A 16649-nucleotide genomic window follows, 5' to 3' on the forward strand; every position below is an offset into this window, starting at 1 on the left:
AAAGCCAAAGGTCCTGCCTGCTCATCATCTTGACCGAAATTGGGAATGTCAGATGGGATTGAGACCTACTCAATAGTGCTCATGTGGTACACGTAGCAAGTTAGCCCCTATACCGTCTCAGGTGTGGTAGTTATATCCTTATACTTTGCCACGTGGCAAATAATTGAGCCTTTCTGCGTCCTCTAAATCTTTGTTCCTTGTTGGCGGGAACATCTTTGAATTTACTGACCTTCCTAACGCTTCAACTATACCTCCGGCCCCGAGCAATTTGACACCTATGGCCTACCGTGAGAGAGAGAGAGAGAGGACCACGAAGTAAAAGGGGCTATTTGACACGTACCGTGTGATTAGCTGACTTTATTCTAACTTGACCTCGGTGCAATTGGCACTCGCACTAGAGATGCTGAGAAATCTGAGATGCTGCATCTATCGCAATTTACTTTGGTAGCTCGCGAGCTACGGAATTTGGAAGAGGTGAAGGACGAATTCCGAAGTAATTTCCAAAAATGTTCCCTCCAAAAACTACGAGAAGATGGAAAACGACAGACAAAGACGGAACTTTTCAATTGATTCGTCTTTCAACTCAACTCTTCCATTTCTTATTTTCTTTCATCTCTTCTCTTCTCTGGTTTCTTCTGCTTCTTCTTATTCTATTTCTTCTTTTTCTTCTTCTTCCCCATTTCTCAGCTAGTCCTCAAGTGTCAAGTGAGCATCAGCATGGATTCAAAGAATTATCAGCACCGTCCACGTGTCGGTCTCTTGTACGATGAGAGGATGTGCAGGCACTCCACCCCCGACGGCGAAGATCACCCCGAGAATCCCAATCGAATCAAGGCCATATGGCAGAAACTCGAATCCGCCGGAATCCCTGAGAGGTCAGTACTATGATGAACTTTATCTGTTCTTAGTTTTTCCCGATTCGAAACCCTAAAAAGGTTCTTTGTACGGAGATCGACCCTGTTTCTGAGATTCCTTACAATGGTATTTGTTCTAACCATTTTATTTGACAACTATTGCAGGCGAGTTCCGATTAGTTTTTATTTTGAAAAACCCTGTGTGTGTGTATGTTTTATGTTTTTATTCCAGTTACTGATTTCGAGGCTTGTGTGATCATTTAGTGAGATCGTAATGATGAATAGAGCTTGTTTCATGAGCACTGTTATTTGGGTTCGGTTATGTTCCATTGGAATTAGCAGTGGATTGTCAAAAAAAAAAAAAAAGGAATTAGCAGTGGATTTGAAACAAAGCAAAGAAGGAAGAAATGGTCACTGGGAGGGTTAATGACATTATCGACCTTCAAAGACGTTAAGCAGAACTCTTAATGGCTTACTCTAAAATATTCATATCATGCTTTACATCAGGACCCGATATTGCAACCTCAATTACTACTCAAACATAAAACGAAATTTACTGAGGAGTAAAATATTTTAATTTGTAAGCAATAAAAAAATATTTTTGGTAGTATTAAAAAATAGTTTAACTACCTAGTAAAAATAAAAATAATATTTAAACTACTAATGAGTTTACCTAACTACCTGATAAAACACGACTAAGCAATAACTAAAAGTGTGGCATCACATTTCCCAACAACGTTCTTCTGGGGCCAATATGGAAGTTTAGGACCTTATTCTTATATTAGGAGTTCCCGAAACATGTCTTGGGTGTTCTTTCTCTTTGTGTTTTTACCTAGAAACATAAATGAGGAATTTCTACGGGTGCTCCCAAGCCTCAGGATTTGGCTTCTAATGTGGTCACTCAAATATTTGTACCTTTGGTTTTTTATTGGACATTTATTCAAGGTAAATTTAACTTTGAGAACAACAAAGAATCAACTTTTTATCAACTCTGAAATCTTTTAAGTTACCAGATGGTCAATCATGATCTCATAACATCAATTCTTTAGATCAAGCAGGAAGAGGACCAGACCAAATTGTAGCTTGTGTCAACAATCTTACAGTTCTAAAATATAGAACTATGAATAATTGAATTCCAGCATACATAGAATTAAGGAATTTGTCATGAAAAAGTCAATCTAAATACAATGAGACTAATTGCTTTAAACTTCAACTTTAACTATTGTTTAGTTTCTTCTGTGGTGCAGTTAAAAGGTTAAGTTTTACTGATGTACTTGGACACTTTGATTCTTACATCAGAAACTATACCCCAATTTGGATGGTATTCTAAATAGAATTGGTGGCTTTATCGTTCAGATGTGTTGTTTTGAATGCTAAAGAAGCAGAGGATAGGCATATAGCATCAGTTCATACACAGAGTCATATCAAATTGATAAGGAATATTAGCTCGAGAGAATTTGATTCGCGAAGGAACAGAATTGCTTCAAAATTTAATTCCATATATCTCAATGAGGGCTCATCAGAATCTGCTTATCTTGCTGCTGGCTCAGTTATGGAGGTAATGTTTTATTGCTTTTAAGGATTCAGTGGACATCAAGAGCTGCAAACGGGTGGGCTGATACACTTGCTAAGCAAGGAGTAAATAGGGAACTGGTGTATTGGGCACAGTTGTAATTGTAATTTATGTAATGGGGTGAGGTCACAATATCTCCTCTGGGGAAGCTGTATCTGTACATATTTCTTCTTTGCTTAATGAAATATGTTAACTATCCAAAAAAAAAAGTGTCAATGAGCTTTTGCGAAGGCTATTTTTTTTGTCACTCATTTGTCAAGCATGGGCTGCTGCCATCTCTTTTTGATATCTACTTCTAGATTTCCATTCTGTCTAGAATATTTGGACTAAAACCACCATATAAACACTAAGGGGACTTGATGGGGACCATATTGGTGAACTGAGAACAAAGAGATTTGAGTCATCATACTTCAACTAGTTGAGACCATTTGGTCTGAAGATTTGGTACTTTACAAATCTATCCTATTATCTAACCCAAGTTTTTTGAAACAAGTTTTCCTTCTTATTCGAGACATACATTATGATTAAATGTCAATTACCATAAACATCTTGATAGGAAACCCATAAACCATGTGAATTTTCTAAAGCACACTTTCGGTGTAGCTCAAGTTGCCTCAAACCCCATTGGGGGTTTTATTTATGTTTTTCTTTCTTTTTTTTCGTTCACGAATGTATTATCTTCAGCGCTATTAATCCTAATTTCATCTGTTTATTCTAGGTTTCTGAGAAGGTTGCAAAAGGGGAGCTGGATTCTGCTGTTGCCATTGTTAGACCTCCTGGGCATCATGCAGAACCAGATGAAGCAATGGGGTTTTGTCTATACAACAATATTGCCATCACAGCAAGCTTTCTCTTGAATGAAAGAGTATGGCTGTGTTCTCATTTATATATTTGACCAGCTGTGGTTTCTCTTTTTAATCAAGATAGAAATAATAAAATGCACTGTCTAATATTTTGCTTGTCAACTCAATTGTGTCTCTTCAGTACTCTTACATTGATTTTCCGCCACATCGCAGCCAGAATTGGGTATTCACAAAATTCTGATTGTTGATTGGGATGTTCATCATGGAAATGGTACCCAAAAAATGTTCTGGAAGGACCCTCAGGTGTTGTTCTTCTCTGTTCATAGGTATATAAGAATGTTAATCTCTAAAAACTTTTCCTACTCATAGGTTTAAGTTTTTTGACCTTATTGTTGCAGCCTTGGCCCTTGAGCAGAACCTGTAATGAAGATTGGAGCTCTAACCACTCTTGTTATATCAATTTCATTGATTTTCTTGAAGCATTTTTTATCTATTTCTTTGTGGTATTTGGTTGCATTTTCCAACACTTGGACTAGATATCTTTACAGATTTGACAGACTTGAGAGTGCACCTTAGCTGGATTTTCTGCACCATTAACCACCAGATTGCATATTCAATACCAAATAACTGAACAGAGTTTACTTTTCATTATCTTAAGAAAGAAGGAAACCTCCAATCATTATTTTGATGAGCTGATTCTATCCATGCAGGTTTGACTCTGGAAGCTTTTATCCAGGGGGAGATGATGGTTTTTACACTATGGTTGGAGAAGGATTAGGTGCAGGATATAATATAAATGTTCCTTGGGAGCATGGGCGATGTGGTGATGCAGACTATCTAGCAGTTTGGGACTATATTTTGATTCCTGTTGCCAGGGATTTTAATCCAGACATTATCCTAATCTCTGGTGGATTTGATGCAGGTTTGCTCTAGTCATGATAACTGCTAAATCTTTACATTTCTCAGGGCCACCGTTATATTCTTTATTTCTTTAGATTTGTATTAATTCGATGAGACCTAGGACCTTTTCATTTACTGAATGACAGCTACAGGTGGAGGTGGCTATATATTGTTGTCCTACCATTTTCCCAAGAACTTGCCAGTGGTGAAAACAATCCCTTATTTTTTCAGAAGAACAAATTGAGGAAGATTTTTTTTTCTGCTTTCTGTATTTTATTCTGTATTGTATTTATATTGGGAGGCTTATTAGCTATGTAACCATTGAAAATGTTCCTTGATAATGATGCATTCCATTTGTCAAGTCTTTCTAGGAAAACTGTTAAATTCGGGTAATACATGAATTGCAGTTGCCTCTGCTAACTATTTTCACATATTAAATACCATTGGTCCATCTCTTGGAACAGCCACAGGTGATCCTCTAGGAGGTTGTCGAATCACACCATATGGATATTCTGTTATGATGAAAAAGGTTAGCATTCAATTAAGCCTGCTCTGTGTGTTCTCTTTCTAAATTTTATACTCAGATTCCAAAATAACTCATTATATTGCCCAGCAAAGTATCTCTCATAACTTTGCACTCTGAAAGTTGTTTTGTGGAGAATTCTTTCTCTTGCTTTTCATTTGATTTTTTTTCAATTGCTTTTCAGCTAATGGAGTTTGCTCAGGGAAAGATAGTGATGGCTTTAGAAGGAGGCTATAATCTTGATTCTCTGGCAAATTCGGTGCTGGCATGTGTCAAAGTTTTATTAGATGATGAGCCTGTAGTTGGAACTTCAGAGGCCTACCCATTTGAGTCAACATGGCGTGTGATACAAAAGGTGATGATGTAATGTAGCATTGGTTACTTCTCATTTACTTTCGGTATCTTCTCTTCTATTCCTTTTTTGTCAAGTTAACCTTTACTTCTGCTATTAGGTTTGCCAAGAATTAAGCCCATTCTGGCCAATATTGGCTGATGAATTACCAAAGACCATTAAGAAGGCAACTCCCATTCAGGTGATACTTTCTTAACTTTTCAACTGTCAACTATATGGATGTGCTTATTGAAGTCAAATTTGCAAAATGAGACCTGTGACAGTCAAATAGAGCTGCATTAGCTATATGATTGGACTTTATATTTGCATATCTTACTGTTAGGAATCATACATATATAAGTTTTCTATACGAAAATCATAGAGACATCTAAGAGGCAAAAGTGGCAAATTACATAGGTACATGATCATGTGTGTGGACATACATGAGTGGAAGATTCTGTGAGTGCCTAAAATGATGTTAAGTGGAGAAATGAGGATTAACATCTGTCTCTTAATATCACCATTATTTGAGATCAGACATATGTCCTCTCTGTGTTAGGTCAACATTCATATAATCAATTGGCCTTCGTCTTCAATTCAAACACTTGGATTGAAGCTTAAAGTAGACAATATGTGTTCTATGATACTCATATTGTATAAGGGTGCCATTTCATGTCAGATATGGGTACTTAAATTTTTAGTGTAAATTCCTTGTGCAAATGTCCTTGCCTTATCTGGGTAACATAGGCTGTTAGGCGCCTATGTTAGGCAAATGGGATGGTGGATGCTTTGGCTAAACAAGGGACTGTTAGGCACCAAATGTTTTGGGCAAAATTATAAATTATAAATTTGTCTTTGGGATGGAGAAATCTCCCAACTTGTTGTAATACTTGTGCTTTCAATTTAATAACATCTCCTATTGATCCAAAAAAAAGGTTGTGGCAGTTAATCTAGATTCCAAGGAATTCAAAGACCACTACATTTTGAAAGAAGTGTAGATAGAGAGAACAATACTAAATAGATTTTGCTTCCTTTTATATGTGATTGCAATTATGTGAGAGATACATTCTGACCCCAAAATTTATTCATAGATTGGATCATCAGTAATTTAGCATTAGGGAAAGAAAAGCTAGTTGGGCTAAAATGCCAAAACATAGTCAGGATTTAGAAGAAGTTTCTTTTTCTTTTTAATTTGCATAGATATCTATACTACTACTTTTTTTCTTGAATTCCAGTATATTTTGAGCTCAAGTTCTGATTCCGATGCTGAGAATGATGAAAAGGACACTCCATCAGCAAACATGGTGAAGGTTGTTGAGGATGTTATCCAACCCTTGTCAATGCTTAAAGTTGATCAGGATAGTCATGGTAAAGTGATCATGTGAAATCATTTCATGTCATCATTTTTCCTCTTCTGTTCTCATCTGGAGTTTAGAAGTTAACCTTGGTTATTGGCAGATCAAAGTATCAATAGTTCTATTTCCTGGAGATCAAATGTTTCAAAGATAGATATCTGGTATGCAAGCTATGGATCAAACATGTGGAAAGAAAGGTTCCTCTGCTATATTGAAGGTGGACAGGTAAGAAAAAAGCATGTACATGCGTAGTCTCATGTACAGTAATTACTATTACAAGGAATAAGCAATCGTAATTGGGCAAAACACAACTGTAACACAAATAAAAGGAAAATGCGTTGGAGGTTGTCTCTAATTAGTCTTGTCCAAACATCAAACTTTGGTCAAAAAGGCCTGTTGGGGGATGTTCCAACTATTTGTTGAGCTGCCATTCTGGTTCATTTTATTCTCGTCTTATGGCTGAGCTCTAGACCTGTTCATGGGCTGGTAGACCAACGAGCCAGCCCGTTCTTTGTCAGACTTGGACAAGGTTTTAGGCCCACAGGCTTAGGCTTGGGCTTCCTCAAAAAAGCCTGGCCGAGCCCCACCCGATAATATTTTATATTATACATACAATATATATATATATTTATTTATATATTTCTTTGTTCCTCTTGTCTTTTCTCAAGCCATAGTTAGATTGCAGTATTTTTGGGTTTTGAGGTCATTTAATATAAACAAATCAGTTTTGTTGTAGAGTAAAAATCAAAAAATCATCTTGCCCAATTTCTTGATTGGGTCTGGGTTTTGTGCTTGGGCTTGGGCCTGAACATGTTCTGTTAATATAGAGGCAAAGCCTAGCCCGAACCCATCCCAGCCTGGCCTGTGAACAAGTCTACTGGTCTATGGCTAAACCAAAGCTTGGACCATACGAACTAGGCTACCATGAAAGTCATATGAGAAAAGAAAATAAAAATAAGGACCATATTTTGCTAATCCTGATTTGTGCTGTGTTTTTTTTTTTTGGTTTGAAAGGAAAAGGTAGGGAAACCTATACAAGGTTTGTAAAGGTTTCCTTACTTTTCCCTTCCTTTCCCTACTTTTTCCTTCAAACCAAACACAGCCTAATTGATTCATGTATTTAATAAAATATATTTCCTGAATTTCTTGGTGTGACTTTTATCATCCTGGCACCTTGGTGAAATAGATGTTTTTTTTTTTATGTAATCCATCCATTGAGGAGGCATTTCTTGTTCGTAACTAGTGTGAAAACTCAGGAAGGGGAGACGAGAATTTCCAATTGCAATAGGTTTGCACCATAGGTCAGCACTTAATCCATAAGTAATTAGCAAAGATATTAGTGACAATGGTGGTGCAATTGAAATTAATGATCAGGAGATACACAAAGCAACCACTACTGGTACCTTGGATCAATGATCAATCATCCATAATGAGGGAGAAATTGAAGAGGTTATTGTCCTTGGAATTAGATCCAGTGTAGTGTCTAATTGATGTGTTCCAAGAAGACAAACCAAAATTTTGTAAGGAATTTAAAAGGTCAGCATTATTTTGGAACAGAGTGTTGGACAATCAAGAGCACGAACTCCTAACTTCCATACAATAAAAATAATGAGTTCATTAGAGAGGACTTAGGAGTAGCTCCAATTAGTGAGAAAATGAGAGAGTCAACTAAGATATCTAGTCAATCTCAACTAGTTGGGACAAAGAGCTGCATTGTGCTTTTAATGACTGATATTGAATGATATTTTTTTACCCAAGAAAAGATCTTGAATGATATTTCAAGGAACTCTTATACTTAGAAACATCGACTGTTACATAATGTTTAGTGCCTACCATGCATGAATTGATGGCAATCAAGGGACAGCTTAAATTACTATGGCATATGTGGCCATGACATCATTGTCATCACCTAATTCACCTATTTTGCATTTAGTTCAGATGCTTATTCTATGCATCACCTCTTCTGATTGATGTTGAATGACACTGTAAAACAGTATTCTGATCCCAAGAAATGCCTTATAGGTGGAAGGCATGAAGAAAACATGTCCAGGTTCACAAGATAGAAGCCTGCCAAAAAAGATTTTATGGAAGATTGTGCCTCACCGCATGTTCTTTGGGCGGTCACATACATATACATGGGGTAGTGGAGGAGTTGCTTTCCTTCATCCTAAAAGTAATGTCAATGATAGAGCCTACTTGTGCTTGTATAAAATAACGTAAGTTGTCTGTGATATTGCTGTCACGGTCTACTATTTTGGCTTGATGTGTATGCTATTTTTTCTTTTCTGATAAAGAACATTCCCTAAAACCCCAACTTGTATCCATGCAAGAAAAGGGGAAAAAAGGAAATATACATTTGAAACTTTCAAAATGATTGTTGAGTCCTAATTGCAATGCTCTAAAAGTGAATTCTTTCTTTACGTGGCACATGTGCAGGCTTGAGCAATTTAACGACTTGTTGCTTCAGGAGAACAGTACTAACCAGGACATTACACCTCTGTTTGACTTGCTTGATTTGGACACTATTGTGGAAAATAAATCCATCTCTCCGGAGGCTCTTAAGGTTTGCCCATAATTCTCTTGAAATAGAAAATTTCTTGTTGGTTGATCCTCTGGTGAAATCACTAGTAAATAAGTTAGTATTAGCATGCATGGTTCAGTATCACTGCATGCCAGATCCTAAACTATTATCTGAGTTTATTGCATGGATTAGTACTCCAATTTCAGCCATATACATTAGTTCTGCTTCTCGGTAGATCTCTAACTGCTATATGGTTTTGGTGCAGGGTAAATGGTACTCAAATGTGGTTTACTTGGGAAAGGAGGGAGATATTCCCATATTCACAATAACGTATTCTCCTTATCAGATTTAGGGCTTTTTTTTTTCCTAAATTGAATTACCATACTCGATTAGTTGAAAATAATACTGTTATTAGTTACACAAGTTGTCAACTACCCCAAAAAAGTTACACAAGTTCTGTTATTCTTTCAACGCAGGTGTTCTCTTTCTGATATTGAGAGCTTTAAATCTGGAAAGCTTCCAATGCATGCTCCATCAAAAGCATACAAGGAGACATTGGTGAAAGGTCTGGTACAAGGTGGACAACTCTCAGAAGCAGAGGCCATGGATTACATTGATGATGCAGCTACTAAACCCTTGTGATAGCATCCATGGTATTGTCTTGTCCATACTATTTGTAAATCCTAGATAGCAATCTCCTCAATACTGTTCTAAATTGTAGTGTTAAAAAGCATGCCCGCTTTTGGAAAATAGAAACACAGTACTTGCACCTTGGATGGATATTTTTGATATTAAAAGAGAGTTATATTCATAGGCTTTCGATCTATATGGTTCAGCAAAAGAACGTCTGATGTTTTCATTTTATAAATGAAGGTTAGCAATTGGTAAGTTTATCGTATAGCTGCTTGTTTATTTATTTCAGTAGCATAAAAGGTGATTACACCCTCCACGTTCAGTTACATTAAATGAGGAGCATGGTGACAAGACAGAACTGTTCAACAGGCTGTAGAATCAATGATAAGATTCCACACCAATACATGGGGCTCACAATCATTCAACTTCTCAGTGTGTAAACTTCATATATTTTAGGGGTTTTTTTATTCAGTCCACCCCTAGGAAATCTTAGCTCCACCTAGGGGTGGACTGAATCCTGCTCGTGGATTGATGCCAAATTCACGGGCAGGATGTAGTTTATAGGGGGGCTACTAGTAGATTAGGAGGGGGGTGCAAAAAAATATTTATGAAGGGGGAGTGCAGTTCAAAAATCCCTATATTTTACGGAATAGTACGGACAGGCCCAATGTAGATTTCTGATTTTCACAGTAGAGCTATAAACATTCAAAATGTCAAAATCCCCCACTCTACACACCAATGTCCACCTGTGAATTGGCACCTATCCCAACTGTACTTTGGGCCTAAAAATTCCGACCCTGGGCTGAACCATCATTCTCGCAATATTTTAAGACTGGTGATCTTGTCATTTTTCATTGATTCCACAGCCTGCCTAACAGTCCAAGCGTTCAGCTAATCCAACAAGGTTTGTGTTTCAAAAGTAAATCAAAACCATCTTGGTTTAAAATAACTTGTTTCTCAAAACTAAAAACCAGAAACCATGGTCTTAGTTGTATGTGTTCGTTTTTATCCAAAACTGTGTATGGACACATGGTTTATTTTTTGTTTTTACTTAACTCTAGTTGCACGTCTAAATGCAAATTCAAGGGGAGAGAGAAATAAATGGATTAAGCCTAAGTTTGTGAGTGCTTAAAAATAAGTACTTATTTGAATAAGCACTTATTTGGGACCGGAACACACTAATAAGTAATTATTTGTGTTTGGGAAATACGCCCATAATATGTGCTTATTCTAAGAATAAATACTTAAGAAGCACAAAATTTGGGTCTATTTTTAAGTGTTTATTTCCTTTCTGGCCTATCTTGATCCGCCATATCATTTTAAGAATGCCTATACTTCTTTTTAAAATAAGTGGTTTTTCATCAAATGCTCGTAAGTGCTTATTAAAATAGGCACTTGTTTTTAAGTACTTGTTCAATAAGCACTTATTTTTCAAGTAAGGACCCCTAAATTTTCCACTTGATGGTCTGGAATTGGATGTGAAACTCTGCAAATGCCAGGGTTCTAATAAGGATGTTTTCATCTGATATTTAACATCATGTTTCATAAGTGCATATGGCATTAAACAGAAGGGAATGGCAAAACAAAATTAAAATAATCAACCCCAACCCATTGGTACAAGGCTTGGATGCCGATGATGATCATATCCAAAAATTTGTTTCTTTTCAAATAACTATTATTTTGATGGTTTTAAAAATATGATTTGTCAGCAAAATCAATTTGTTTATTCTCCTCAAAATAAAAAAAAAATAAAAAAGAAAAACTTTATAATCTTTTTGTTGCTGTGAAGATTTTAAAAGCAAATGAAAGACGTACAAAAACATTCATATTGTAAAATCCCCCTTGGTATGCCGAAAATCATTTTTAATGGTTAACCCAAACACGCCCCATTTGGTAACAGATAAGGTGGTCAAATGTAATTACGCCCTTTTTGCCAATACCCATACCTCCCCCTCCAAGCCCGCCCTTGTGGCAGCGGGATTTAATCTGATCCCAGTGAAAACTGCCAGAGAACACAGCAATTGAGCCACCATCAGTTGGTAATTTTAAAGTATCAAATCAGTAAGGCATTGAATTCGGTAAGTAGAGCAGATATGAACGAATTTTGACGTATTTTGACTTTGTCTGAGCTTTGATCATCGAGCTTTCATAATATTTGGTTACGTATACGACAGCCTAGAACGAATTTTGACGACTCAAAATTCTCATCATTGATATCGAGCTTTATACATTTACAAGTGCACTACTCGGAGCAATGGACATAAATTCAAAAACACAAACTTTCTGGTCCCCATAAAAAAAAATAATAATAACTTCCAATTACTCATCTGTCATTTTGCATACCAAACACTGGTGCGCACGTAAATCAAACAGAACACCAGAAGGCAGCAGAATTAAAAAAATAAAAAACCATCTCATTTTCTTTTCCCTCCTGCTGTGTTTGTGCCTAAAGGTAATAAAAACAATCTAAGGCCGTAAAATTTTTTGTTTTCCATCCCTTCATAAAAAATCAGCGCAGGACGGAACCTCAACATTTTCTATCCTTTATTTTTCTCTCTTCCTTTAGGCGATAATCTTGGAAAAAGTTCCAATTCATTAGTTATGTCACCATGCTTCCACAGTAAATACTGCAAGGTACAAAAGAAGATTCAGTAATTGTTTTGATAATAAGAAATTGAAAGAGGTCAGATGCAAGGTCTTAAAATCTCAGAAAAAAGCCTCAAAATGAGAAGAGGAAGAAGAAGAAACCTTATCGTGATTTTAATGTAGCATGTCCAGTATCACCTAGATGCCTATGTAGTTTACTCCTGTACCAAAGAACCAATAGAAGTCAGTTACAACCATCAAATGGAATAAAAACTACAGTTTCTTCTGAAGAAAACAAGAACACACACTATTCAAGTACCTTGACTCAAAATTCTCTCCACAAGTCTCGCATGAATTGCCAGAAGCCTTTGATACCACCTGAGATGAAAGGATTGGACAGTTAGACAGGAGGCACAAAAGGAACAACAGTGAAAATCAGAATATATACAAGAAATGATGATCATATTAAAAGTTCAATTATGAAGAAAATCTTGACTTCATCAAACAATACAAGCAAGCAAGAGGGATTTATATGGAAATACTTCAATAACCATATATGAAAATCGCATTCCCATGGAACATTTCTGCCTAGTTTTCATTCTTAAAATTCTTAAATGAAGAAATAAATAAATGAAGTGCTAATAGGGTGCACAAGTTCAATCCTAAGATGTAAAAGTATAGCTCAGGAGAATACAGCCTTGAATCTCTGCAGTGGGGTTTAACCAGCAGATCACAGAATCCGTCCATATGATATTTCCAGGCAAATAACTAGTGGCTAGGACTTAGGACTTAGGCAGGGAAGATTAACAGTGTCATGTAGCATTAGAATTTTCCAAACATAGATTAAAAGTAGGGCAAATCTGTGGTGCATGAACTGCACCTTGAAGCAAAAAATGTAAGCCAATGATAGAATGACATGTTAGAGTTGACATCTTTAATGTTGTTGAAGTCTTAAGGTAAAATACACCTTGTGAAATGTGAACCAATGAAAATAAATAGACAATGTGACATCTTTAACGCAATTGATTGAAATCTTGATTTACATACCAACAATATTTGTCAATACACCATAGTTGGACTCTTAAAAGTACACTGATTAAAACAACTGACAATTAGAGGGAGAGTACATTGTAGCCTCATGAAGGGAAAAAAACAAAAGCATGTTGTTCAGGTTTTGGCAGCAGCAGAGATCATAAGGAAGCATTGAAACATTAAAAGGACACTTAAGGAGGTGTTAAACAACATGATTGGTTTTGTTTTTGAAAACAAAAACTGCCATATGAGCAAAATTATATTGTTTTTGTTGACATGGTAGTTGTTTTTGTATTCAAAAACAAAACTATCAATGTTGTCGAAAATACCCCCTAAATGTCCTTTTCCCATACATAAATGAACAGAAAATTATAAACAAGATCAAGTACCCTAACTTTGAGGGTTTGTTTTCCGTTCTCTTTTTCCTTTTAGCTCCATTTGGGAAGAGCACGAATGCAAATATGTTCAGTGAAAATACAAGATTTTGCACCAACATATTTGTAGTATAGGTGGTAAGTACTGGGGCTATGGACCTTAGGCTCAGTTTGGAAGGAGTACAAATGCAAATATGTATTTTGTATGTATTTGTACTGTACATATTTGCATTTCTACTCTTTCCAAACTGAGCCTTAGCTTCAATTTTCACTCAAATGGTAGGGCATTTAACATCTAGACTACAAGGGTAAGTCATCGGAATGGTGAATAAACACCTTAAACATGTAGGCAATTATACTTTGACTTGGTTTTCACATCCGGCATTCTACATCTAGCACTAATTTATGGTAAAGAAGATCAAGGCCTGAAGGGCATAAACCACATCATCATCATCCAAACCAGATAAAATGCTGTTATTACCTTTTCTTTCTTTCCTTTGGATGAGTTCTTTGACTTGGTTTTCACATCCTTCTTTCCAGTACCTTTCTTATCAATTGGTTGGTTTAGAACCTTAAGACCTTTGTCCAAAGGCCTATCAACTCTACCATTAGCGTCAGTATCCCCAAGTGCGTGGGACAACGCATCCTTTGTGCTTGAGTCATTCCGATCATGATCTTCGCTTGGAACGTTGTTTCCATTATATTTAGACTCGACTTCTTCTGCAGTTTCAACAATTTCTGTTCTCTGAACTTCTCCGTTGGTTTTCCTGCTACCCTCTTTCTTTGCTGCCCGGTTCCTGCGAGAGCTTTTCCGGTTATCGTACTCCATGAAGTCCGTCTCTTCACTATCATTTCTGGCATAAGACTTCGGCTGACGCTTTGAGGCATTATTAGTTCTGTTCTTGTGTTCGGACACCATGGCTTCAAGAATGCTTGCTTCCTCGTCAGAGCCAAATGATTCATCAAAACCATTGCTATCATTAACGAAAGAAACCTCAATTCCTTCATCATCACTGGAAATGCTTACAGCTTCTCGCTGCGCTTCCTGAAAATCTAAAGCATCTTCAAATTCCTCCCGCAATTCCTCTACAATGTTCTCACTACCCAATCCCTCCTCGTACCCACTTTCTTCTTGATCATCTTCCATTTCAAATGTATCCCTGAGCTGTGCAACCTTTTCCCTGTGCTTCTTTGACTGCTCGTGATTCTTCCACTGCTTATCAGACTTAAACTTCTTACTGCAAACAACACAATACAGCTCTCTAGCATCACTCTGTTTCTTGTCATCGTCCGGTTCATCAAAATCATTCTCCATTTCCTCCTCATCGACTTTAGCCCATTCAGGCTCTTCGTACAACCGAGCTTTCTCTAATTTCGCCCGCTCAGCTTCTTTCTTTCGAGCTCTCTCCTCTTCCCTCCTCTTCTCTTGCTCCAAATTCCTCTTCATCTGCATATCAATAACGCGTTTATCCCTCTTTTTCACAAACTCGGCCAACCCACGAACCGTCTCGTTGTACTCCTTCTTCGCCCTCTTCCTCAGCTTCTTGTTCTCCTCCTCCATGAGCCGTCGTGACTTCCTATTAGGTCCAGCCATCGCATCGTACTCGTCGACCCAACAGAAATCCATCACCGTACAGAACCCTAACCAGTAATTGTAGAAAGCCGATACCTGCGCATAAGGACTTTCCAAATTTCCCATCAACGGAGCGTCCCTAACCGTTCCCGACCCCAACCCAAGCTTCTTCGCAAACAAAACCTCCTGGGCGTAAATTTTATCAAAAACATCACCGTAAACCTTGAAAAACCCTTTCCCGGTGTCTCCATAACCGGAATAGACAGAATTGGAGAAGAAAGAAAAGATGTTAGGGATGGTAGAGAAGCCCGAAGATGACTTGGATACGTTAGTGGCATCGGAAAATAGGATCTGGGAACGATGAGAGTCGTACCACGCACGTTCGCGGGGATCAGAAAGAACTTCGTAGGCATTGACGAGCTCCTGAAAGGCAGCGGTGGCTTCTTCCTCGGGAACACCGGTCTGGATGAGCTTGTCGGGGTGGCGTTGCAGAGCCAATTTCTTGTACGCAGATCGGATTTCTTCAGGAGAGCAGTCTCTGCTCAACGCTAGAATTTCGTATAGGCATCTCTTCTCCGGCGCCATTACTTCTGTTGTAATGCCAAGCTATAGTCAGATTAGCTGGTACGAGGCCGGCCACGGGCCACCTTTTGTTTAGGGCTTTCGACTTTCGAGTTGGATCTCAAAATTCGTCCCATCCTCTGCTTTTCATATAGGTTTTCACCATCTTTGTATAAACCAGAAATTGCGGATTCATAGTCGAGCTAGGATTCGGATTCAGGTAGGAGTAGGAAACCGCGTTATCTTATCGCACTCTATGTCTCTATCTCCAGGCCTGCATCCAGCCACTGAACCGCGGATTCGGGTAGAACCGTAGAAAAGTAGGAAACCGTGTAATCGCACACTGGGCCTGCTAGTGCTATCCCAGCTCAAAATTACTACTGCCCTACTGGGCCTCCATTTTGCTGGGGAGGTCATTGGCCCAGACTACTGCACTTGAAATTCAATTTGGTGGGATAGGCCCATTAAGAATTTTTGGAGACTGTCATCAGTCGGAAATTCCCCATGAGTCGTGTCTGGTATTGCTTCCACCACAAACTCCACCGGTATTTAGCTATAGCCCCTGTCCTTAAAAAAAAAAGGTATAGCCCCATTGTTGAATATCAACTTCATACTACTGTTTACTATGTATGTGTTTGATTTCGTTTATGTTTATTGAATAAATGTTTATACTTTATTTGCTGGTAAAATTGAAAAATGCAATAATTGCAACCATTTATGACAACTAGGTGCCACTTCAGCTTAACAGTAAATAAACGCTTGGCCATTTGTGGAAGCTTCAAAAAATAACTTCTACAAACGGCTGACATGTACATAAACCGAAGTTCACTTTTTACATTTTCAATGTTTGCAGAAGAGCAAGAGAGAGAAAATGCTGAGATGATGCCTATGTGGCACCATCAATAAACATAAACAGAACCAAACACCCTCTATATGATTCCAAGAATCAATATTTACTCTCTTTTTGCCAAAAGAAAATATCAATATTTACTTAGACTTAGAGGTATCATGGGCCAATTTTGGGTTGGAT

General features: G+C 37.6%; 2 protein-coding genes across 3 annotated transcripts; one reads left to right on the top strand and one right to left on the bottom strand.

Annotated features, from left to right (window-relative positions):
• The first annotated feature begins 211 nt into the window (after positions 1-211).
• On the top strand, positions 212-9686 carry HDA05 (histone deacetylase 5). Of its 2 annotated transcripts, none has more exons than XM_088976109.1 (15): positions 212-493; positions 688-875; positions 2211-2412; positions 3146-3292; positions 3444-3556; positions 3941-4152; positions 4595-4659; positions 4838-5008; positions 5106-5186; positions 6220-6352; positions 6443-6564; positions 8362-8555; positions 8776-8902; positions 9126-9190; positions 9337-9686. In XM_088976109.1, exons 2-15 carry the CDS (start codon positions 718-720, stop codon positions 9500-9502), a joined length of 1956 nt encoding a protein of 651 aa, XP_088832235.1. In that variant the 5' UTR covers positions 212-493; positions 688-717; the 3' UTR covers positions 9503-9686. The 2 variants fall into 2 exon arrangements, with proteins under 2 accessions (XP_088832235.1, XP_088832234.1); XM_088976108.1 differs by having other exon boundaries at positions 267-474.
• A 2050-nt stretch (positions 9687-11736) lies between these two features.
• Positions 11737-16076, bottom strand: LOC148863302 (DNAJ heat shock N-terminal domain-containing protein). Its single transcript, XM_088976114.1, has 4 exons — positions 13967-16076; positions 12399-12457; positions 12242-12300; positions 11737-12120 (listed from the first exon to the last, which is right to left on the bottom strand). Exons 1-3 carry the CDS (start codon positions 15641-15643, stop codon positions 12243-12245), a joined length of 1794 nt encoding a protein of 597 aa, XP_088832240.1. The 5' UTR covers positions 15644-16076; the 3' UTR covers positions 11737-12120; position 12242.
• Between the last annotated feature and the right edge of the window lie 573 nt (positions 16077-16649).

Source organism: Nelumbo lutea, chromosome 3, assembly GCF_056320005.1.
Source record: "Nelumbo lutea isolate HS-2025 chromosome 3, American lotus-T2T, whole genome shotgun sequence".
Classification (NCBI taxonomy): domain Eukaryota; kingdom Viridiplantae; phylum Streptophyta; class Magnoliopsida; order Proteales; family Nelumbonaceae; genus Nelumbo; species Nelumbo lutea.